This window comes from Gymnoscopelus microlampas, assembly GCF_963454915.1.
Source record: "Gymnoscopelus microlampas genome assembly, chromosome: 19".
Lineage (NCBI taxonomy): Eukaryota > Metazoa > Chordata > Actinopteri > Myctophiformes > Myctophidae > Gymnoscopelus > Gymnoscopelus microlampas.
Genome location: NC_139956.1, coordinates 8,629,046 through 8,652,049, shown reverse-complemented (window position 1 = coordinate 8,652,049; position 23,004 = coordinate 8,629,046). Strand labels below are relative to the sequence as shown.

At 41.6% G+C, this 23,004-nt stretch overlaps 1 protein-coding gene across 5 annotated transcripts in view; it reads left to right on the top strand.

The window, feature by feature from the left end:
• Nucleotides 1–388: 388 nt before the first annotated feature.
• The window catches only part of phka1a (phosphorylase kinase, alpha 1a (muscle)), a 42,325-nt gene continuing 19,709 nt past the window's right edge, over nucleotides 389–23,004 (top strand). For 3 of the 5 annotated variants that reach the window (XM_084043783.1, XM_084043782.1, XM_084043780.1), the window contains exons 1-15: nucleotides 390–672; nucleotides 5,271–5,429; nucleotides 6,319–6,366; nucleotides 6,672–6,840; nucleotides 7,358–7,440; nucleotides 8,083–8,163; nucleotides 13,341–13,439; nucleotides 13,967–14,113; nucleotides 16,539–16,592; nucleotides 17,975–18,097; nucleotides 18,434–18,529; nucleotides 18,904–19,011; nucleotides 19,761–19,839; nucleotides 22,071–22,205; nucleotides 22,803–22,912. In XM_084043783.1, the coding sequence (XP_083899909.1) occupies nucleotides 595–672; nucleotides 5,271–5,429; nucleotides 6,319–6,366; nucleotides 6,672–6,840; nucleotides 7,358–7,440; nucleotides 8,083–8,163; nucleotides 13,341–13,439; nucleotides 13,967–14,113; nucleotides 16,539–16,592; nucleotides 17,975–18,097; nucleotides 18,434–18,529; nucleotides 18,904–19,011; nucleotides 19,761–19,839; nucleotides 22,071–22,205; nucleotides 22,803–22,912 (1,569 nt within the window). In that variant the 5' untranslated portion in view covers nucleotides 390–594. Of the gene's footprint in view, nucleotides 673–4,353; nucleotides 4,451–5,270; nucleotides 5,430–6,318; nucleotides 6,367–6,671; nucleotides 6,841–7,357; nucleotides 7,441–8,082; nucleotides 8,164–13,340; nucleotides 13,440–13,966; nucleotides 14,114–16,538; nucleotides 16,593–17,974; nucleotides 18,098–18,433; nucleotides 18,530–18,903; nucleotides 19,012–19,760; nucleotides 19,840–22,070; nucleotides 22,206–22,802; nucleotides 22,913–23,004 lie in introns of all 5 variants that reach the window. The other 2 variants (XM_084043781.1, XM_084043784.1) reach the window with 2 other exon arrangements.

Here is a 23,004-nt window from a genome sequence, read left to right as displayed (position 1 = left end):
AAATATTGATAGTTGCTGGTAGCCCTTGAATGTCTGTGATCTTACATACATACATTTCATGTATTCCAAATACATGAAATGTATGTAAGATGACAGACATTCTAGGGCTAACGGCTAAGTTGCTGGTTGTGTTTTTTTGGGGCTTGTTTCCTAATGTTGTTTAATATTTTCATGTCAAGGACCCCCAAATTAATTTGTATTAGTCTGCGGACCAATGGAAATATTTTATGCAGCGACCCCCATACAAGATGTGTGATGTTAAACACAAGACTTTATTTGAAAATAGCCGACCTACAAGCTCGAGCTTGTAAATCGGCTATTTTCAAATAGCCGCTTGGTTTGATAGACCTGTTTGCTTGTTTCTCTCGCGCAAACCTGGCAACGCTGCCAGACACAGCTCTTTCGGTTCGCTTGTCATAATAATTCATTTCTATTGACAGACACGCTTCAGAAACCTCGCCGTCCGCCGTGTTACTGCTAAATGCTAATAGAGTTTGGGACTCTTTACGGTCTATGTTCTGGACGTGGAAAGTCATGGCTGTACTTTAATGAATGTAAAGTTTAAAGTTTATTTGGTTTTCGTGAGGATCAAACATGAGAAGCAGAAGTAACTCAGGAGTGAAACTCGACAATTATGCTCGCATTGTTCATCAAACCATCCTGAAATACCAAGTGAGTGTTGCTGCTTTAGTGTGAGAGAGAGAGAGAGGGAGAGTGTTCAACCGTTTCAACTCTGCACTGACACACACACACACACACACACACACACACACACACACACACACACACACACACACACACACACACACACACACACACACACACACACCCTCATTAAAGGGAATGAACTCGTTCTCATGCTATTCATCAAAAATGTGGAATGCCCTACCAAAAGGAGTAAAGGAGGGTAAACCCTACTCACTTTCAAAACTGCCCTAAAGATACACCTTCAGGAGGCTGCAATTCGAAAATGGCCCCTGTCTAAGTCTTAACCTACCCCCCACCTATCCCCCCCCTACCCCCCCCTCTTTTATTTTCTTCTTTTGTATATATATTTTTTCTCTCTTCATACCAGTAACCTGAAAGCTGATTGTATGACATTCTGTATAGTAGTGTGTATATATCTGTCTGTCTCTTATATGTCATCATGATTTGTGTGCATGGGGTTCTCATCTTAAACAAGCTCAGTGCTTAATGAGTCTTCCAGTTTAGTAGACCTTGTATTGTGAATTTGTACTTCCATGTACTGTGATTCTCATGTCTTACTAAATAAAAGTACATCAATCAATCAAACACACACGCACGCACGCACACACACACACACACACACACACACACACACACACACACACACACACACACACACACACACACACACACACACACACACACACACACACACACACACACACACACGTGCACTCAAATGCCATGTCATTCATAATTCTGCAGCTGAATGAGACACACACACACACACACACACACACACACACACACACACACACACACACACACACACGTGCACTCAAATGCCATGTCATTCATAATTCTGCAGCTGAATGAGACACACACACACACACACACACACACACACACACACACACACACACACACACACACACACACACACACACACACACACACCAAATGTTTTCCTTACAGCAGTTACTTGAACCCATAGACTAGAATAGCTTCCTCTCCAGTCATTTCCTAGAACAGCACTGATCTGACAGTAACTGGATAGGAGAAGACTGGAGTGTAAATATCTCCCATCTGTCTGACATGCAGTTGTAATGAGATGTGGTTAAATGCATAGGGTGCAAGTTAACAGTTAATGAAACTAATTGATTTAATGGATTTTAATAAAATGATACATTTTCTAAAATAGCACATCTACAAGCTCACAACATGTGATGTGCTGTGAGCTGGTAGATCTGCTATATTATTGTACGAAGAAGTATAAAATAGGTCTTAAGTGGTTTATCAGACAAATTGATTTAGTCGATTATGAAAAATCAATCTCAGATTTGTTTGTCGATGCATTGATGAATAAATACACAAATGTAAAAAAAAAGTACAAAACAATTAACAAACACACTTCTGCTTCTCTGTCAATCAAACAAGTCATCAATAGAATAATCGCAAAGAAGATAATCAAGTCTTCTTATAATCTAGTCTTATACTTCACACTGCAAAATGTAAACAGGACAACCATTGATTCAGATCATGCATTCTGGTCTAGCATTGGACTTGACTCAATTCTCTGGAATGTTGCTCATGTTTTTAGGTTATTTGGACCACTAGTAGAAACATCTTGCAAAAGGACGGCACTTATGAGTGGATGTTTGAGTCAAGATCCAGACACACCACAGCCCTAAACTGTACTGTCTGGTACACAGTAACATCCTGAGTTTAACTCTTGAAAGTGTACAAATTGACACATATCAGGATTATTTTTACATTATTCTTCCAACAAAATGTGTGACACTAGAGATGATGTGAGGGACAGCGGTTATTGCAATGTCTGTGGTTCGATTCTGTATGTAAACCTGTGTTGAAACTTGCATATTTTTCCCCTGTCTGTCCTTAGCTTCCTGTCTCTACACTGTCCTGTGTGAAATAAAGCCACAACTGCCCTAAAATGATCTTTAAAAGATGATAGTGCAATGTAGATTAGTGAAGGGTCTACCTGTTCAGGAATCACCAGCTGCTTAGTTCAAATGTCAGCTTTGTGCAAAAAAAAATGCAAATCATGTATTTACATATTTCAATGAAAATAGTCATAAGTCAGGGCAGTCAGCACAGCAGCACACATGAAGCACCATGGCATTATTTGCAACTGTTTGTAGGTGAATTCAATTGTAAACCCCCATGCTTAGACTCAATCAATTGGTGTGCTACTTGCTTATGTAACCTCACTAGCTTGTTTGATCACATGTGGCCTACATCTGTCAGTGAGGAAAGCTAGTTTGATGTTGAAACGCAAAGTCATGAACTTCTGCTGTGTCCTTTGTCGCCCAGTTGTAATCTGCCAATTTTTAAGACCAATATTCGAATAACATTTCTGAGGAAAGTTGACTGCACACAGTCTCTCTCTCTCCATACACTGACACATAACTACGGAACATCCCATCCCATCTATACCTTTCAAAGATTGATTCTTTTAGTCCATATTTATATTGCCAAATATGCAGGCAGCATGCTTTGTTTTTGATTGGGAAGTATTTTGGTGTTTGGCAGTACATCAAATGCAGTGGTGCAGCTGAGAGTTTTCAAGCTAAAACTATAGTCTTTCACTACCAGGAATGTATGTTAGCATGCTAAATAGTATCCATAGTAGCCCCTGTGGTTGCATCAGTAAAAGATTAAATAGACAAATCCCTGCCAATGATGTCACCGGCATGTACTGTAAACTTTGGCGCTATCCACAGCCTATCCCCCTGAGAGACAGAGAGTAGACTGAAAAAGTACCATCTGATAGTGAGAGCTTTGGTGGATCATATGGAGATGAGGTTGAAGAAATTAGTGGAGGCACTTCTGTGGCCTGCTGGCAGTGTGCTGCGCACACACACACACAATACATTTGGCGCTGATGATAATTCTAGCGGCTTGCAAGATTAGCTCCAGACACACAGACACTCTTATAGACGGCTAGACTCCTGCAGTGCTAGGAGAACACTGGGGATTGGGAAATTCACTTTTGACTAGTCGTCACTATCTCAAAGTTTCTGAAAGGGAATGCAGCCTAACGTTTTTTTTGCGGTTTGTCCGTGAGGTAAAACGCCCCACAAACAAAACATATTCTCGCCTGGCTCCTACTGTTAATTGTACATGATGATTCCTGTGCTGCTTTCTGTGCTGCCTGCAAACTTACGTTCAAACCAACCTCTCCATCTGTCCTGCTGTGAGGAGATTAAACCACTGCACTGTACCGTGTCTCCAATCCAGATTAACCGATTCCGAAACTCATGCAGGCCTGTTATGTCATAACAGCAGGCAGCAAGGGATGATGATGATGATGATGATGGTAATAGCATCATCACTCCGTTTAGGTTCACACACACACACACACACACACACACACACACACACACACACACACACACACACACACACACACACACACACACACACCACATTATCCTGTTCAGAACACGCATTTCAAGAAAATTGAGCAGGGGGATACTATATCTAAGCGTTAGATGAACCCATTAACAGGGTTATTGTGACTGTGTGTTTTGTCCTCTCTAGGAGCCAGTAACAAAGTTACTGTATGTTTTGTCTTGTCTAGTTTTATTGTGTCTAGGACCCAGTAACAGGGTTACTTTGTGTTTTATCTCCCATTTCACACAGTGGTGCACAGACAACTACTTAGAGTTGAATGTGGACAAAACAAAAGAACTGGTCATTAACACAACTCAAACTGGACTCAACCCACTCCTCATTCATGGTAAAACAGTTGAACAGGTTGACAGCTTCACATATCTTGGACTCACACTGGACAATAAACTTAGATTTGATCAACACATTACATCTATCCATAAACGTTTTCAGCAAAGGCTTTATGTGATCCGCAAGTTAAGATCACTATCTGTTGCCCCCCATCTTCTGCTATTACTGTACAAAAGCATCATTCAACCCATTTTACTGTATTGTTCCGCATGTTTTTTCACCATACTGTCCATGCCTAACAGGAACAAACTTTACAGTATCACCCGGATTGCCTCCAAAATCATCGGACTTCCCATACCCACACTTGCTGATATGAACAATAAGGCCATCACACGCTTAGCACTCTCAATAACAAATGACACTGATCATCCCCTGTATCGCTACTTTGACCTCATGCCATCTGGTCGGAGATACAGAACCTTAAAGTGGAAAAAGGTTCGTTTTAGCAGGAGTTTTGTCCCCTCAGCCATTGTGGCATTAAACCAACTGCCCCGTCCATAGGAGGGTTTTCCGTGTACAGTGGGGACCTCATGTCTTTGTCTTGTGATATGTTGTTTTTGTTGTCATGTTGTTATGTTGTTTTTGTTGTGAACAGACCTTGTGAAGACAATTTTCCCCTTCGGGACAATAAACATTATTATTATTATTGTGTCTAGGACCCAGTAACAGGGTTACTTTGTGTTTTATTGTGTCTAGGACCCAGTAATAGGGTTACTTTGTGTTTTATTGTGTCTAGGACCCAGTAACAGGGTTACTTTGTGTTTTATTGTGTCTAGGACCCAGTAACGGTGTAACTTTGTGTTTTATTGTGTCTATAGGACCCAGTAACAGGGTTACTACCAGCCAGCACAGAGCAGCCTGATGCCTGGGTCAGAGACAACGTGTACAGCATCCTGTCAGTCTGGGCTCTCAGTCTGGCTTACAGGAAGAACGCTGATCGAGATGAGGACAAGGCCAAGGCCTACGAACTGGAGCAGGTGTGTGTGTGTGTGTGTGTGTGTGTGTGTGTGTGTGTGTGTGTGTGTGTGTGTGTGTGTGTGTGTGTGTGTGTGTGTGTGTGTGTGTGTGTGTGTGTGTGTGTGTGTGTGTGTGTGTGTGTGTGTGTGTGTGTGTGTGTGTGTGTGTGTGTGTGTGTGTGTGTGTGTGTGTGTGTGTGTGTGTGTGTGTGGAGTTCGCTTGGGACTAGGATAAATTGAAAATAGTTTAGGACCGGGGTGGGCAACCACCTCTTATTGATCTACCAGGTGATCAGAGTTGGCTACTGATGTGATCATTTGAGTTGATAAAAAAACTACCGTTATTGTATGATTTCCATAAAACCTTTCTCTCTAGATAGAGAATTTATACAGAATGTATCTTTATTACTCATATTACATTATTGACTCATTCTTTGTTAGGTTTAATTATTTGATGAATACCTCATTCTATAATGGTGTTTTTCTAATTAGCACTTAGCTGCCTATAATAAGTAAGATGTGTTTTTCACTGTCTGGCATTGGGTGATCATGTAAGCCTCAGAAAACGGCTGTGATCAGGTGCCCAAAAAGGTTGCCCACCACTGGTTTTGGATAGGTCCAGGCTCAACGATTGTGTCTCGCCTATCCTGCAGGGAAAGCACAGTCAGGGGTTATATGTGTCTGTGTGTGGGGGGATGTTTGGGTGTGTGTGTGTGTGTGTGGGGGGGGGGGTGTTTGGGTGAGTGTTTGGGTGTGTGGGTGTGTGCATGCTTGCGTCCGTGTCCTTCCCCTGTGCTGAGAGAGCGTTCCAGTTGGCATGGAGTACAGTAGTGTCATATTTCTGTGCCTGAGTGCCTACAGAGGATGCTGTGTTGGAAATGTCACCGTCTGTGTCTGTGTTCCTCTCTAGAGTGTGGTGAAACTAATGAGAGGGATCCTTCAGTGCATTATGAGACAGGTATGTCAACAGTGCTAAACACAATCTTTCCAACGCACAACTAAACATGCCTTTTCTCTGACACACACATGCACAGATTAAAGACAATGGTTAATCTCCCTTAGGGAGAAATAAAAATAGAGCCCCGCCCCCTAGTGTCTGAGTTTGACCAGTTATTTTGTAGACAAACATTGAGACACAGGTTGCAGAAAGAAACAATTCACAAACCAGCCAATTGGCATCTATCTATCCATATATATCAGTCCATCAATCCCTCAATCCACCTACCTGCCCATCTATTTCTCTAACTCTCTTCGGCCCCACAGCTGGATAAGGTGGAGAAGTTTAAGTACAGTAAGAGTACGTCAGACTCCCTGCATGCCAAGTACAACATCAGGACGTGTGGGACGGTGGTGTCTGATGACCAGTGGGGACATCTGCAGGTGGACGCCACTTCTCTGTTCCTCCTCTTCCTCGCTCAGATGACTGCCTCAGGTGAGACTGTGTGTGTGTGTGTGTGTGTGTGTGTGTGTGTGTGTGTGTGTGTGTGTGTGTGTGTGTGTGTGTGTGTGTGTGTGTGTGTGTGTGTGTGTGTGTGTGTGAGGCAGATGCTCCCTTTCATTGGCGTAGTTCCTCTGAAACATTAGTTAAACCATGTGAGGCAAATTAAATGATTTTAGCTTTGGATTGAATGCTCAGGGTATTGATCTGAGTATTGATCGTGTTGTCTCATGTGACTGGGATATAACACAGATGATGCCTGGGTTACAATGCAGAATGCTCCATAGTCCTTATCCTCATCATTTTAATAATATATCCTAATAGGTTCTTTGCTGTATTATCTGTATGGTGACTACTAATTTAAACAACAAACTGATTAATATGTATATAATATAATATATATGTACAGTTACTGTCACATAGCAGAAGAGAGTACCGGTCCATTTGCCTTTTAACAGATTATGTGTGTGTGTGTGTGTGTGTGTGTGTGTGTTGTGCATATTCGTTCCAGGTCTCCATATTGTCTACACGCTAGACGAAGTGGATGTGGTTCAGAACCTAATGTTCTACATAGAGGCTGCCTACAAAGTGGCTGTAAGTATTCTTTGTATAATGTGTATACCCCAAACATGTTGCACGTCCATTCAGACAGTTGGGAGAGATACGGGGACCGAAAAATCAGGTGGTGGTGACTGTTTTTGTTTTTATTCTTAAAAAGAAAGCAGGGGGATCCTAGATCGCACAGGGTAAAGGTGCTGCCAACCACCGTAGAGATTAGAGGTTTGAATCCTCTGGTGCCTCCAGCTTGGCTTGGCGCTCCAACAAATGGTGGGAAGGTGGAAAGTTGGCAGGGAACGGTGATCTCTGTTACTGCGCTAGTGACTGCTGCAGGTTGTTCTGTGGGGAGAGGAACTGGGAGGAATAGCGTGTTCGTCCTCCCGGTGAAACTCCTCATTTTTAGGTGAAAAGAAGCGGCTGGTGACTCCATATGTATCAGAGGAGACGTGTGGTTGTCTGCACCCTCCCACATGACCAACTGGATTAGTAGTGGCATAGGGACTACACAAGTGTGGGGGGGATTTGCATGATGACTAAATTGGGGGTGAAAAAAAGAAAACAGAAAGCAGGACAAGGGTACTTGTCACAAAGCTGCCACAAACATACGTATTCACCCCAAAATGTTAACGGTAGGTTGTGTTGTCATGACAATACTTTGCATCTTCTGGTGTCCCACAGGATTATGGGATGTGGGAAAGGGGTGACAAGACGAACCAGGGCATCACCGAGCTGAATGCCAGCTCCATAGGCATGGCCAAGGTTGGTATGAATGCACATAATGACATTACATACACCAATGGCGGAGATTCATAAAGACAGTTTAACATCATCTAGTTCACTCTGAGTCTCCCGGACCCGTCCCACAGAGTTGTTTACGCTCTTCATCATACACTCTTGTCAATTAAAAAAGAAAAGAAGACATTTGTCAATCCAGATGATATCAAACTGTCTGTGTGAATCTCCACTATATTCATTTTCATGAAGAAATGTTGATTATGCAAACCAGCATGCATAATGCCTTACAATTTACGCATTTAGCAGACGCTCTTACCCAGAGCAAGATCAGAATGAGCAGAGTAAGCATAAACCCTAGTCAATAGAGGATATGCGCATGCTTAAAGTGAATGGCACATCGAGTGGCAAATCGAGTGGCAAAGCAACATGCAAAATGAGTTTAACATTGTTGTCTCCGCCAGGCCGAAAGGCATGGCGAGAGAGTATGTTTTACCCCCTGTCCGTCCGTCCGTCCGTCCGTCCGTGTGTCATTCTGTCTTGTCTGTGTACAGCTAATCTCTGGCACCGTTGGCTTGATCGCAGCGAAACTGTGCACACACAGTCCCTGGATGCCAAAGCCGAACCTCTGCTCCAAATTTTTCACATGGGCCTTTTATAGCGCCACCAGGAGGCCAATTTGTGCAAAACACATTTTTGAACAGTACTCCTACAAATTTTGGCCAAAAATCCACCAAATCGGTACACAGTATCTCTATAGTCATTAAAAGAAACGGCTCATTTCAGATTTTTCATATTCCATCCTGATTGGCAAAAATTGTCTTTCAAAGTTTGCAGGAGTACTCTGTTTCGAACAAAATCCCTCAAATCATGAACACAACATGCAATTTCCGTGAAATTTTGCACACACATTCCCATTAGGCCGAGGAAGAAATGCCATTTGAAAATGTTCAAATCAGCCTCATGGTGGCGCTGTAACAGGCCGATCCGTGTTTTTACCTATAACTGCACCGATCAGTGTAAAACTTTGTATGCACACTCTCTAGAGGCCAAGGACAAACCTTTGCCCTGCATTTTTCACATTTGCCTTTTATAGCGCCACCAGGAGGCAGACTTATGTAAAACACATTTTTTGATATTAAGCCTTCATATTTGATCCAAATTTCACGCAATTCGGTACACATGATCTCTATAGTCATGTGATCAAGACGGATCTGTTTGATTTTTCATATGCCATCCTGATTGGCTAACATTGACATGTAATGTTTGCAGGAGTGGCCCGTTTTGAACAAAATTCCGCAAATCATGAATGCAGCGTCCGATTACGGTGAAACTTTGAACGCACATTCACACTATGTTGAGGAACAAATGCCACCCTTTTAACATTGGCCTGTTATAGCGCCACCAGCAGGTCAAATTTAGCAAAACACATTTTTAGAACAAAATGCCTCAAATCATGCATGCAGTGTCCGATTGCCGTGCAAGGCCTAGGAATAAATGGCATCCTTTTCACATTGGCCTATTATATAAATAGCGCTACCAGGAGGCCATAATAACCTACCTGACCTGGCGGAGGGTATCATCAACAATGAACCTAGCATCTGCCTAAACAACATGCTATCTAAATGACGTTCTTCACATTTGTGGTCAAGAAAAAAATAATCTGAATACAAAAAGGTCTGAACAAATAACCTAACACATATCTGTTGTATGACCATAAACAATATAGCTGCAAGCAGCGATAATACGGGGCCAGGAGAGAAAGAGAAATGATAGAAAGTCCTTGCGGTCTTGTTTCCAATGAGGGCCTGTGAGCAATTAGGGGTTAAGAGTCTTGCTTGTGTCGATGACAAATTTCATCGACACATTTGTTGACCTGGCCTGGAATCGTACCTGGGGCAACCAGAGCCTCTGAGAGAGAGAGAGAGAGAGAGAGAGAGAGAGAGAGAGAGAGAGAGAGAGAGAGAGAGAGAGAGAGAGAGAGAGAGAGAGAGAGAGAGAGAGAGAGAGAGAGAGAGAGAGAGAGAGAGAGAGAGAGAGAGAGAGAGAGAGAGAGAGAGAGAGAGAGAGAGAGAGAGAGAGAGAGAGAGAGAGAGAGAGAGAGAGAGAGAGAGAGAGAGAGAGAGAGAGAGAGAGAGATATGGAAACGGAATAGATTGAACGCCATGGAAACGGAATAGATTGAAGAGACAGAGAGAGAGAGAGCCATGGAAACGGAATAGATTGAAGAGAGAGAGAGAGCCATGGAAACGGAATAGATTGAGTCATGTTTTTTGCAATTCAACTTAAATGAGTGTGCATCAAGTGAGGCTTGAACCAGCAACCTTGCGGTCGTGAGGCACTCTTAGGTAGCTGCAACACTACCTATAGTGCTATAGCTTTGTCCAGGCTGATGTTGTCTGTTGAGGATCACAAACTCTTGCCTTCTGTCATGACCCAAGCCCCTGTTTCACTAACACTAAGATCACTCGTTCACAAACCATTTACCAATTAAGAAATTGTACATCTCCTCAGAAGCAAAACTAGTGAAAGTAGCCGATCTACAAGCTCACAAACCATTAAAAGTTGTCAGATTGTACATCGGCTATTTTCACAATGAAGTATGTTATACATTGAAAAAACATACTCTCATTGCTATCTGAAAAGTTGTGAGATTGTAGATCAGCTGTATGTAAAAAACACTCAATTAAGTATTTCATGTTATCTTTAACAATTGCAGATGTATTCATTGATAGTCATGTTGTGTGAAATGCAACTTAGATGAAGTCTGCACCAAGTGAGGCTTGAACTGGTGACCTTCAGGTTGTGGGGCACACATTTAAGCGAGAAGCCACCAACAGACAAGAACCTGTGAAAAAGGAGATCACACAGATGATACAGTTTCACGCAAATAGCTGAAAAATCCTGGGTTTAAGTGTTTTTCAAACTGCTCAAGATTGCGGACAACCTAAGGGCGGTGCTTACTGGTCAACGTGATAGATGTGTTCCTCATTAGTCAAGGCACATGTGTAAGCAGGTCTAATGGCTGTCGGCCAAACGAGGCATGACTTTTGCCTGTTTAAAGTTTCAATTTTCAAAAAATTGCTATAGCGCCCCCGTTTGACCAATTGGAGTAAGATTGGTTTCAGTGATATTTGGAATGGCCCTTTACATTTCTGCAAAGTTTCAAAGAATGGTTAGTCTGCATGTATGTGTTAGGGGCAGATGAATAATTGTCATAAAACTGCAATATTCATTGGCTCATTATAGCTTCATTTTTTCACTTATGGAAAATATTTTGCAAACGTTTTTTGGCATAGGTCCAAAGTTCATGTGTAAAAAGTTTCGTGCAGATTACTCAAAAATCCCAGGAGGAGATAGGTTTTAACTGTTTTTCATATAATTCAAAATGGTGGGAGATCTAAAGGTCAGAGGTCAAAAGTCAGAGTGTGAAAGTTGTTCAGCATGAGGAGACGCATGTGTGCATCTAAGTTTCATGGCTGTAGGTGAAACAGGGCATGAGTTGTACCTGTTCAAAGTTGGCATTTTTCAATTGAGTGCTATAGCGCCACCTTTTGACGAAAGATTGTGAGAATTATTTCTTGATCGTTTTTCATGACCATCTATCATATGGCCGAGTTTCATAAAAAGCGACTGCACGGTTCAGCCAGAACTGCCAAAAGTGGCAGAAAAATAAACCAATAACAAAACGTGTCCATGCTGGAAGCCTGGCCCCGTAATTACTGTTAGCATGGAAACCTCTGTGCAGTCACCACATGTGACCTTTGCACAGACCCCGGGGTCGCACTGATAGAACAGAGAGAGAGAGAGCACTGTTGGGCAGCTGAGAATGTAATGGTTCATGGATGACTGAGGAGATAATGAATACTTTGCTTTGATATACCTGCCAGCCACACACACACACACACACACACACACACACACTATCTCTCTCTCGCTCGCTCGCTCGCTCGCTCGCTCGTCTACAGGCACACAATCTCGCCTTCTTTCAATACATTCAATGCGTCCTCAGTCTCTCACTCATACTGTACGCATGAATGCAACGTAAATCTGCAGTTCTTTCACTAACCCTAACACACACAAACACACACATGGCATGCCCCCGTGTTATCCTTGGTTCAGTTGGTTGTGAGGGTATCAGGTTCATACAGTAGTAGTAAAACCTCAGAGGTTTCCAAGAATGTCAACATAACCTAGCACACATGCACACACAGGCTAATTTCAGACTTAATGGAAAGGGGCACCACAGTGGTACATTCTCTACTCGCCCAGTCAGGAGGTCACATTCATCATCAGTAGTGTTGACAGCAGCAACACAACATGAGCTGAGAGCTTTGAACCCACGCTGTGATGTTTGTTGTGCTGTTATCTATTCTGTACTAGTCTATTCTTCTCTGAGCTGGGATGCTGTTATGTTATGCTGTTCTATTCTATTCTATTCTTTACTATACTATACTATAATTATACTATTGTACTATATTATGCTTTTGTCTATTCTGAGTAGGGATTTGAACTCATGTTCTCATGTGTGCATGTGCTGTGTTATCAGTTCTATACTATATACTATTGGTGTCCTCTTTCCTCTCCTCTGATTTACTTAACCACTTAAGCCCTATACATAACAGTATATACGTTGTTTTATGTCAAATAGCGATACATGTTTTGAATAACTTTGCTGAATATTCTCCTGTTTTCACCAAATATTTACCTATTATTACATGCCCAGAGTAGGGACGCTAGGGTTCAGTAAACAATATCACACTAGAGGGAGTGCTGTTGGACTGTATATCAACACAACTGTGATTCAGTCATAAGCGTGAGATTACAGGCTGGGTGCTGAAGATAATCACAGCTGTGCTGATAACAGCAATGAGTGTGATATTACTTTTATACACAGTTTTACAAGCACCATTTATTAGTTAATAATGCGCGACAACAGATTATGATCGCCAACACAAGTAGTTCCGCAACTGGACAGTGTCCTCTGCATTTACCCATCATAACTATATTAGGAACAGTGGATGTCATTAATACAGCGCTCAGGGAGCAATTAGGGGTTTAGTGTCCCTGAGTGAACTGGTGGTGGGGAAGAACTGGTGACCCTCTGATTCCCTGAGGACCTCTCTGAGGGCCTCTCTGCCCACGTGCAATACCCTGCTGTCATGTAATACTTGTGTTGTGGTGTTTTTTCCTCTGCCCTGCAGGCAGCCTTAGAGGCCCTGGATGACCTGAACCTGTTTGGAGCTGAAGGAGGACCCAGCTCTGTGGTCCATGCACTGGTTGATGATATACAACACTGTCAGGTACACAGCCACACACTCACTCATGACATACTGCCACATGCACATGCATTTTTTTCATCATTTATTGTTTTCAATAAATCAGTGCTATTGAACACCCTTTACATCTGTGTGTGGGTTTTACAAATATTGAACCAATGAGAAGTATTAAAAAGCACATACAAACTAAACCACCTAACTGAGCTGTTTTTTCCATCATTGATTAGAATTACAAAGTCAGATGAAAAAGAAAAACTTTTTCCATATTAATGGTGATAAACCTCCATTTGAGCTGTATTTGGGTAAAGTGATGATAATATATAAGGACACATTCAAGTATCTGAGAATTTATAAAGTCACGATACCTTTCACAAACAAAGTTAATATTTTGGACATAGCTGGTTTCTGCCCGACACCTGAGATATGTTTATATTCTGGTGTGCATCATCTTTGGTCTACGAATCAAGAAAGAGATGGTCTCAAGTGTTGAATGACATGTAACAAAATTAAGTCACTCTCTCTCTCTCTCCTCTCTCCTTCCTGTCTTTCAGTCCATCCTGACCTCCATGCTGCCCAAGGCGTCCATATCTAAGGAAGTTGATGCAGGCGTGTTGGCCATCATCTCCTACCCTGCCTTCGCTGTGGAGGACCTCAACCTGGTCAACATCACTAAAGAGGAGATCATCTCCAAGCTACAGGTCAGTACAGTGACCTGAGATAGGACTGAATGCAGTCGATCTTCATGGTCTTATACAAAAGAGTAGAATTATATTTTTTCTGGCCTAGTAAACTCTCTTCTCACTGCGACTCTCATCCAACTGTAATAAAGCGGTCACAACTTTTCTTTTTGTGTGAATACATTTTCATTTTTATTTTGACCAATCTGTATGGTAAAGAGTAACTAACACATCTGCAGTGATTGGATGTGGTCTCCCTACTCTTCGATTGAGACATGTAGATCCTGTGGATAGGACACCTTCTGGTTGAGAAGTTACTACTACTGCCCAAAGGTCAGGCAATATTTCTCCTGATCAAGCAGCTATTACCTTAATGGTAGAAATTTCAGCAGTCCCTTTGGAGACATTTTTTTTAATATATAAATTTAGAGAGCCAATTATTCTTTACCCCCTTTTTTCTCCCCGATGTAGTCGTTATGCCAATTAATTCCTCTCCACACACATTGCTGTGTTGTCACTGCTGTCGTATCTTATTGACTCACCTGCCAGTGAGGAGCACCCACCAGGAGGACGTAGGGCCTTTGTCCTACTCCTCCCGCCCAACACTCCCTGTTAACAGGTGCGGCCCCAGCACATAGGAGTGCGTGCAATGACCAGTATCACCCTCCTCGATCGGCTCCCCCCCCCGAACACGGCCTATTGTGTTTGCATAGACGCCTGACAAAGCCGGATGCACCTCGGTGGATTTGAACCCACATCCTCCGTGGTGGTGGGCAGGGACTTTACCACTGCACCACCCGAGCACCCGGATTGCAGATTTTAAGCTGTGAAATTCACTATCTCGCTTCTACCATTCTGCTGCTGCGCTGCTCAGAATAAAACGGAATATATCTGATGGGCGGCTCAGTCATGCTGTACATAGCCTCGGAAACCCAGCCATTTTTTTTGTTACAAAAGAAAAAAGTCTGGGGGAACGATGCAGGAACGATGGTCTTTGAAGCTTGTTATCTCCTAACCATTCAGAGTGCAGAGGGGCGTCGCTCTAAATTTGGTGACGTCAGCCTGCTCCGTGCACAGACCGGGGGGGGGAGGGGTGAGGGGGGGGGGGGGCGGGGACATAGATTGGTGAAGCAATCGGAGGACGCGCCTGCTCCGGGCGCCTGGGTTTGGATCCGCCCTTCGAGACCATGGATTGCTCTCGTTCTCTCAGTCTATGCTGTACATGTTAGAATACTAACAAATACTGGCTGTCTGACCTGTGATGAATCCTGGTTGAGGAATGGAATGACATCCCACAGGAACATGTGACCAAGCTGGTGATAAGCATGAGGAGGAGGTGTGAGGCTTTTGTTACTGCATTATGGTTACTTCCACCTGCTACCTACAAGGGCTTGCCTTTTCAGACATGTTCCACCCCTACACCCCTTCTTGCACACTTAGATCAGCTAACACAGGACGTCTGTCCCTCCCTTCCCTACGATGCCCTGGCCAATGCTTCAGGCATCCTATACTCTTCCCCCTCCTGGCTCCCAAACAGTGGAATGACCCCTGACCTCCCCCCTCAGTCAGGACTGAGGACTTACCCCATATTTTTCACCACCGTCTGAAAACTCTCCTCTTCTGACTCTACCTCACACCCTAGCACTTCTCATTCCTTGTATCACTTCTTGTTGCATATTTTTGATAGATGCTAGTTACTGTATACAGTACATGTACTTAGTAGCAGTAGGGCTGTCACGATTACAAATTTAAGTTGACGATTAATTATCACTCAAATAATTGCGATTAACCATTTAATTGTGTGTTTGGCCATTGAACATTGGAACATATTATGAAGCCTTCGTAATCAAAAATTGCAGATATAACAAATAACTGAAATATACAAAGAAATTATTGACATATTTAATACATTTATACATGTAAAAAAAAAGCTGAAATAGCTGGTCTAAAAGCGCATTGTAAGCTTGTAGATCTGCTATTTCTGCTTTTTTTAATATTTGAAAATGTGTGAAAACTTTTCAACATTATGACGATTATGCAAAAATAATCTCAAATAGTTGTGATTAGACAATTATGTAATTGTGACAGGCCTACTTAGCAGATGTATGTTGGTTACTTGTTCACATATATTATTTAGATTGACATATTTGCTTGTTCTCAAATATTAAGAATGTTATTTAGTGATAACATTTTAGATGCTAAGTTTGATGTTTACCTGGTATCCTAGATTGCTTTCTTTGTGCTCTATTTACATGACCATTTACCTTGTAATTTATTTGACTGTGGTTCATGCCATTTACTCTGATCTCACACTGTATAATATGGAATAGAGCATCTGCTTTATGCTTAAATTGCAATTTTAAATTGATGTTTACAGTTGCAACCGTCTAATAGTTCATCGCTTTATAATATGCCCTGTCCTCCGTTTTTCTTTCTGTCTGTTCAGGGTCGGTACGGCTGCTGCAGGTTTCTCAGAGACGGACACAAAACCCCTAAAGAGGTAAACAACAAAACATGCTCCATGCTCATCAATGTGATTGTGTGTGTTCAGGTGGTGTACAACATTCTCATACCGTCCATGTGATGTAAATTGACAATAAAACTTCAAGTATGCTGACTTTGAATAGAATTTTAGCCAGCATTTTTAAGTTGTCTCAAGACACATATTTTATACACAGATAGTCCTGTCACAATGATTACATAATCTTCTAATCGCAATTATTTGAGATAATCGCAATTATTTGAGATAATCGCAATTATTTTTGCATAATCGTTTCAATTCCATTTTCAAATATTACAAAAAAGCAGAAATAGCAGATCTACAAGCTTACAACGCATCACTTTGTGATGCGTTGTAAGCTTGTAGATCTGCTATTTCTGCTATTTTTACATATTTAAAATTGTTAAATATGTCAATAATGTCTTTGTATGGTTAAGTTATTTGTCATATCTGCCCTGTGCACTCTTTTGATTACGAAGCCTAAAAGGCAAACAGAAATAAAAATGAATACAAAAATGATAAAAAATGATTCATATGTTCCAGTGTTCAACAATGCCAAACACGCAATTAAATAGTTTATCGCAATTATTTGAGTGACAATTAATCATCAACTTAAATTTGTAATCATGACAGCCCTACGCACAGATCCAATGTTTCCCCCCTGAGCAATCACTTGGTGACAGTTACAAGGAACCCCCCCCCCCGTTATGTAATACAACACTCACAGTCCAATATGCGGCACGTCTCAAATGGTGATAAAAGGTATCAGATGTATTTACAGAACCTGCTGCAAAGCATCTCATTGACCAGCGTTCAAGTCATTTGAGGACTTCTTGTGAATGCACAGTGGCAGAACTAATGGAACTGGACTTTAGTGTGTGCTTTTGTGTGAGTAGCTAATCAGCCAGTAGTAATTGAATGAGAACAGCTAGAACAGTGCTTTTAAGAAAGGTGCTAGTTTCTTTAATGGATCTGTTTGTACTGTCTGTACGAGGACCTGTTTGCTTTGAGCGAGGGATGAGGGGTTTGGCTTATCAGAGCAAGTAGCTCTGTGAGAGGAGAAATTAGCTCTCTGTGAAAAAAAAAGTAAAGCGCAACAAAAGTGTAGGCCTGTGGAAACAGGAAGCGGATGTTCCTCTGAGAAGCGGTTGCGGTAGAACAGGTTTGTACTGGTCTCTCTCTCAAGCACGTCACGCACGCACGCACGCACGCACGCACGCACGCACGCACGCACGCACGCACGCACGCACACACACACACACACACACACACACACACACACACACACACACACACACACACAGGTCTCCCATTTTCTCTGTTTCACTCTTTCTCTCTCATGCCTCAAATGTCCGTTCTTTATCTCTTTATCTCCCTCTCAGGACCCTAACCGTCTGTACTATGAGTCTGCAGAGCTCAAACTGTTTGAGAACATTGAGTGTGAGTGGCCTCTGTTCTGGACGTACCTCATACTAGATGGAATCTTCATCAACAGCCCTGAACAGGTACACAGGTGTGTGTGTGTGTGTGTGTGTGTGTGTGTGTGTGTGTGTGTGTGTGTGTGTGTGTGTGTGTGTGTGTGTGTGTGTGTGTGTGTGTGTGTGTGTGTGTGTGTGTGTGTGTGTGTGTGTGTGTGTGTGTGTGTGTGTGTGTGTGTGTGTGTGTGTGTGTGTGTGTGTGTGTGTGTGTGTGTGTGACCTCAGGCTAGATAAAAATAAATGGTGTTATAAACTTGTCCCTATTATCTTTCTCATACTATTGATATCTATGTTCTTCACCGTAAAAACATGTATGATATTGTATTTAACATGCTTTATGTTGAATATTTCCTGCCCACGCAGGTTCAAGAGTACCAGGAGGCTCTGGAAGGCATCCTGATCAAACAGAAGGATGGAATAAGGCTGGTACCAGAACTCTACAGTGTCCCTGCTGACAAGGTCAGAACGTTATCGCTTGACTTAGTTCCTCAAGCTCACAACCCGATACAGTGCGAAATGTTGTGATCTTGTAGATCGGCTATTTTTGCCGTGCAACACCAGAGCTCAACTAAGTATAAATCAGGCTTTAGCATCTTGTTATTCTAGATTATAGCTTGTTATCTAGCTGATAAGATAAGTTGTTTTTATAGAGACATTTGAAGGGTTCTGCAGTGTTTTTAAAGTCAAACCTTGATCTTGTGGCTAAATAACAGATACAATCTTAATTTAATCCTAACAAAATCACATGACAATGCTTCTATGTCACTTTCATTGTCATGTCACCTCTACCGGTGCCCATATAACCATATTCCTCCTGTGTTTGGTGTTTTCAGGTGGAGGAGGAGTACATGAATCCTCACACTGTGGAGAGGATTCCTATGGGGAAGTGTCCTCTGAAATGGGGCCAGTCTCTGTACGTACTGGGAAACCTACTGTCTGAGGTGATGAATCACTCATCAGTCCTGTTACACTGAAACCTGAAACATAGTCAGTCAGTCAGTCAGTCAATCAATTAATTTTCTGTGTGTGACTGTGCAGGACGTTGCTGAAAAAGTACAGTACATTCATGCTCAGCATACCAGTTAACCATACATGTTTTGTTTAAGAAACGTACGCACTCCTAGAGTAAAACTTAAAAGCAGGTGCGTAGGCAAACAAGAGCACATCAACAATAAAAAAGAATACAGCTGCACACTGCCAACCTGCACGGTACAGGTGCAAAATGTATTAAAGAAGCAACGTTTCGGTCACAGATGACCTTCCTCAGACGTTGCTTCTTTAATACATTTTTCTCCTGTACCGTGCAGGCGTATTCTTTTTATTGTTAACCATACATAAATATGTACAAAATCAATCGATCTGTATTTACTATTTATATAGCACAAATCATCAGTTTCAACTCCAGATGCTGAACACAAAAAGTGAAAACAAAAGCAGGTAAAAAATGGCCATTATGCTTCTAGTATTATAAATGAGGCACACATTCTGTCACTACAAGGTTTTAAAATCTGTAGATTGCTGATAATATGATTCTGGATTCATAATACATGTTAATGTAATACATAATCTGATGCAATTAAACTGTAATGATATAAAATGTGGTTGTGATAACTCCAGAGGGTCAATACAAGATTCTCTGTTATTGTAGTAACCAGCTAATGTTTTATTTTTTTCTCTTCCTGTGCTACAGGGTTTCCTTGCCCCTGGAGAGATCGACCCACTGAACAGGAGATTCTCCACCATCCCCAAGCCTGATGTTGTCGTACAGGGTGGGTGGGCATGTCTACACAGGTTTTATCCACTTTCAACCTAGCGTTCTCTATTTTGGGCATGTCATTACAGGCCAAAAGTTTCTAAAAGTAGCTAAAATAAGCTGATCGACATGTAATACATTCACCAGTCCTTTGTTCCTACCCATACTAACTTACCCCACATTTTAATTTGAAGTCACTGATAACTATTACTTTATTGCTTTTATGTATACTACCATGTGTTTTCACTGTTACAACCATTATTGTCTTTGATTTATTTTATTTTATTCCCCCAATATTTGTCAATGGCCTCATTGTAGAGAATAATGTATACAGCAAAGTATAAAATAGGGCTTAAGCTGCTAAAACAGTTCATCGGCTCTGTCATAGATTATGGTGGTTGTCTGCCGCAAGAATGCCTGGCAGAGAGCCAAACTCCCCCATACGGGCGCACCCTCAGATGCAGCTGTAGATTACTGAATGATGATTACATCAGTGAAAAGAAAAGTTTGTACAATCTAAAATGCTCCCATAACAATGTATTGCCACCAGTTTCAAAAGAGCTCCTTTGTTTGATGAAGAGCTGATGCTCGAAACATCACGTGTGGTGGTATTAAAGCTGAAATCCATACTTAGTTTTTTTGTAAATAGAAAGTACCAATATTTTTTACAAATCTATATGGTTGGGTGTGTTGATACAGTATAACTAACATAACCAGTGGTGGAAAAAGTACTTTTAATACTTGTCATTTTTTTACTTAGTAAAAGTATCAATATTGCAATGTAGAAATGAAAAAGTAAGTAAAAGTACTCATTATGCAGAATGTCCCATTTCACAAGTTCAAAATGTATACAATCTTTTGAAAATAGCAGATCTACAAGCTCACAATGCGTCTCATCGTGACGCATTGTGAGCTTTGTGAGCTTGTAGATCGGCTATTTTCAAATGGCCGAAATGTATATAGGGCTGAAGTGGGTAATGTATGTTTTGTAATAATAATCTAAATCTACAAAGTAACTAGTAACTATCCCTTCCATTGAGACGCTTAGATCCTGTAGGACACCTACTGGTTCAAAAAGGTATTGCATATATGTCAAAGGAACATGTTTTGCCTTCCCAAATAGGCTCTCCCTTATAGCTAAAGAGACATTTTGGTGCTCACACAGGGGATCTGGGTTAATGTCCTGGGTAGGCCATGAATCTTATGGATCGCAGCTTTAACCAATCCAAACCAGTCTCTATTTATCCTACGATTTTCACAAATGTTCTGACATTTCTACGTCGTCACTGCTGTGCTCTTTAACTGAAACGAAATTGAATTGCATGTAAAATGATCTTTGGTTTTACTTTGTCCGCCATCATATTTGATGTGATTTCATCCTACATTATTCAGCTTTTATAAACCAAGGCTTTCCTCACATTCCTGAAAAAGTAAAAATGAGCCTTAAACTAAAAAGAAACTAAACTAAAACTGGTCAATTCCTAAAAATAAAACTAGACTGAAATCAAACACCAAACTAAAAAACTAAATAAAAAATCTAAAAGTAATGAGTATTGTAAAACTATGATAACTCTGTTAGTGACTAAGCTGAATAGTTTGAAGGACTCTTCGCACAAAGTCAGTATGCAACAATATGTATGTATGAACATATGCATGCATGCGTGTGTGTGGGCTAGGGTTAAGGTTAGGGGACTTCCTGTTTATCACACTCATTGTTTTTCTATTTTCTTTCTTTCTCGGTAATGACCACTATCCCTTCCTCTCTTTTTTCACACAATAGGTGTTCTCTCTTCTTTCTCATAATGACTCTCTCTTCCTCTGTTCTCTCTCTTCCTCTGTTTTTCACACATTCTCTCCTTTCTTCTCTCTACCTCTTGGTCTAATTTGGTTAGACTAGGCTCCTATTAAATAAAGTAATAGTGTATACTATGTCCAGGGGGCTGAAACCACACGCACGGCACACACCCGTATAAGCAATTATTTCTGGCAATGAAAGATAGAATGTTTAAATAGCTTATTGTGTCGAACATTATTAACTTTTTATTTATGAAGGTTAGGTTGACTAAATGCAAACAGGCATGTAATTGTAGGGACATGATAGGTACCAGTTTCACCAACACATTGTGTGTGTGTGTGTGTGTGTGTGTGTGTGTGTGTGTGTGTGTGTGTGTGTGTGTGTGTGTGTGTGTGTGTGTGTGTGTGCGTGTGCGTGTGCCTGCCTAACAAGTTCCATCTCTGTTTGTGCAGTGTCCATCCTGGCGGAGAATGAGGAGATCAAAGAGCTGCTGTTGCAGAACGGCATCGAGGTGGAGACGGTAGCTGACATCCACCCCATACACGTCCAGCCCTCCAAAGTCCTGAGTCACATCTACGCCAGGCTGGGTAAAAACCGGGAACTGTCTGCTTCTATGTGTCTTTAGTAGGCCTGTCACAATTATTACATACTCGCATTGTTTCCATGTTGAAAAATGTTATTCAAAACATTTTCCAAAAATAGCAGAAATAGTAGATCTACAAGCTTACCCAGCTATTTCCACTATTTGTGTTGAATATGACAGTAATTTATTTGTAGATTTAAGTTATTTGTCATATCTGCCTTGTGCAAATTGTGATTACAAGCCTAAAAAACTAAACAGAAATTTAAATTGTATTCATATGTTCCAATGTTTATTTAGCCTTTTTTTTTGCTACTGTACCAGCACCTTTCTGCTTTGGTAAACTGTCTTCCTTCTCCCCATCCCTCCCTCCCTCTCTTTGTCCCTCACCCCACCCTCCATCTCTCCATCCCTTCCTGCATGCACTGTACGTGTTCTTTCCATAACTCTATCCTTTCTCAACTGCAATAGTGAGAGCCTGCACAAGCAAGAATTTTACCCGCTTTTACCTTGTAACCTTGATGTGACAATAACGTTTGAGTGAGTGATTGATTGAGTGAGTGATCGATCATCAACCAATGAATCAATCTGTCTCTCTCCTCAGGTCGTAACCAGAGGCTGGGTCTGACTGGTCGGCCCTACAGGAGAATGGGAGTTCTGGGAACCGCCAAGTTCTACATGATCAGAAACAATGTGTTCGCGTTCACACCACAGGTAAACAAAGTTGCCATCATCTGTACTCAACAGAACAACCAACTCCCTATCAATAAGAAGAAATAAACGGAACATATTGGCAATTTGACGCT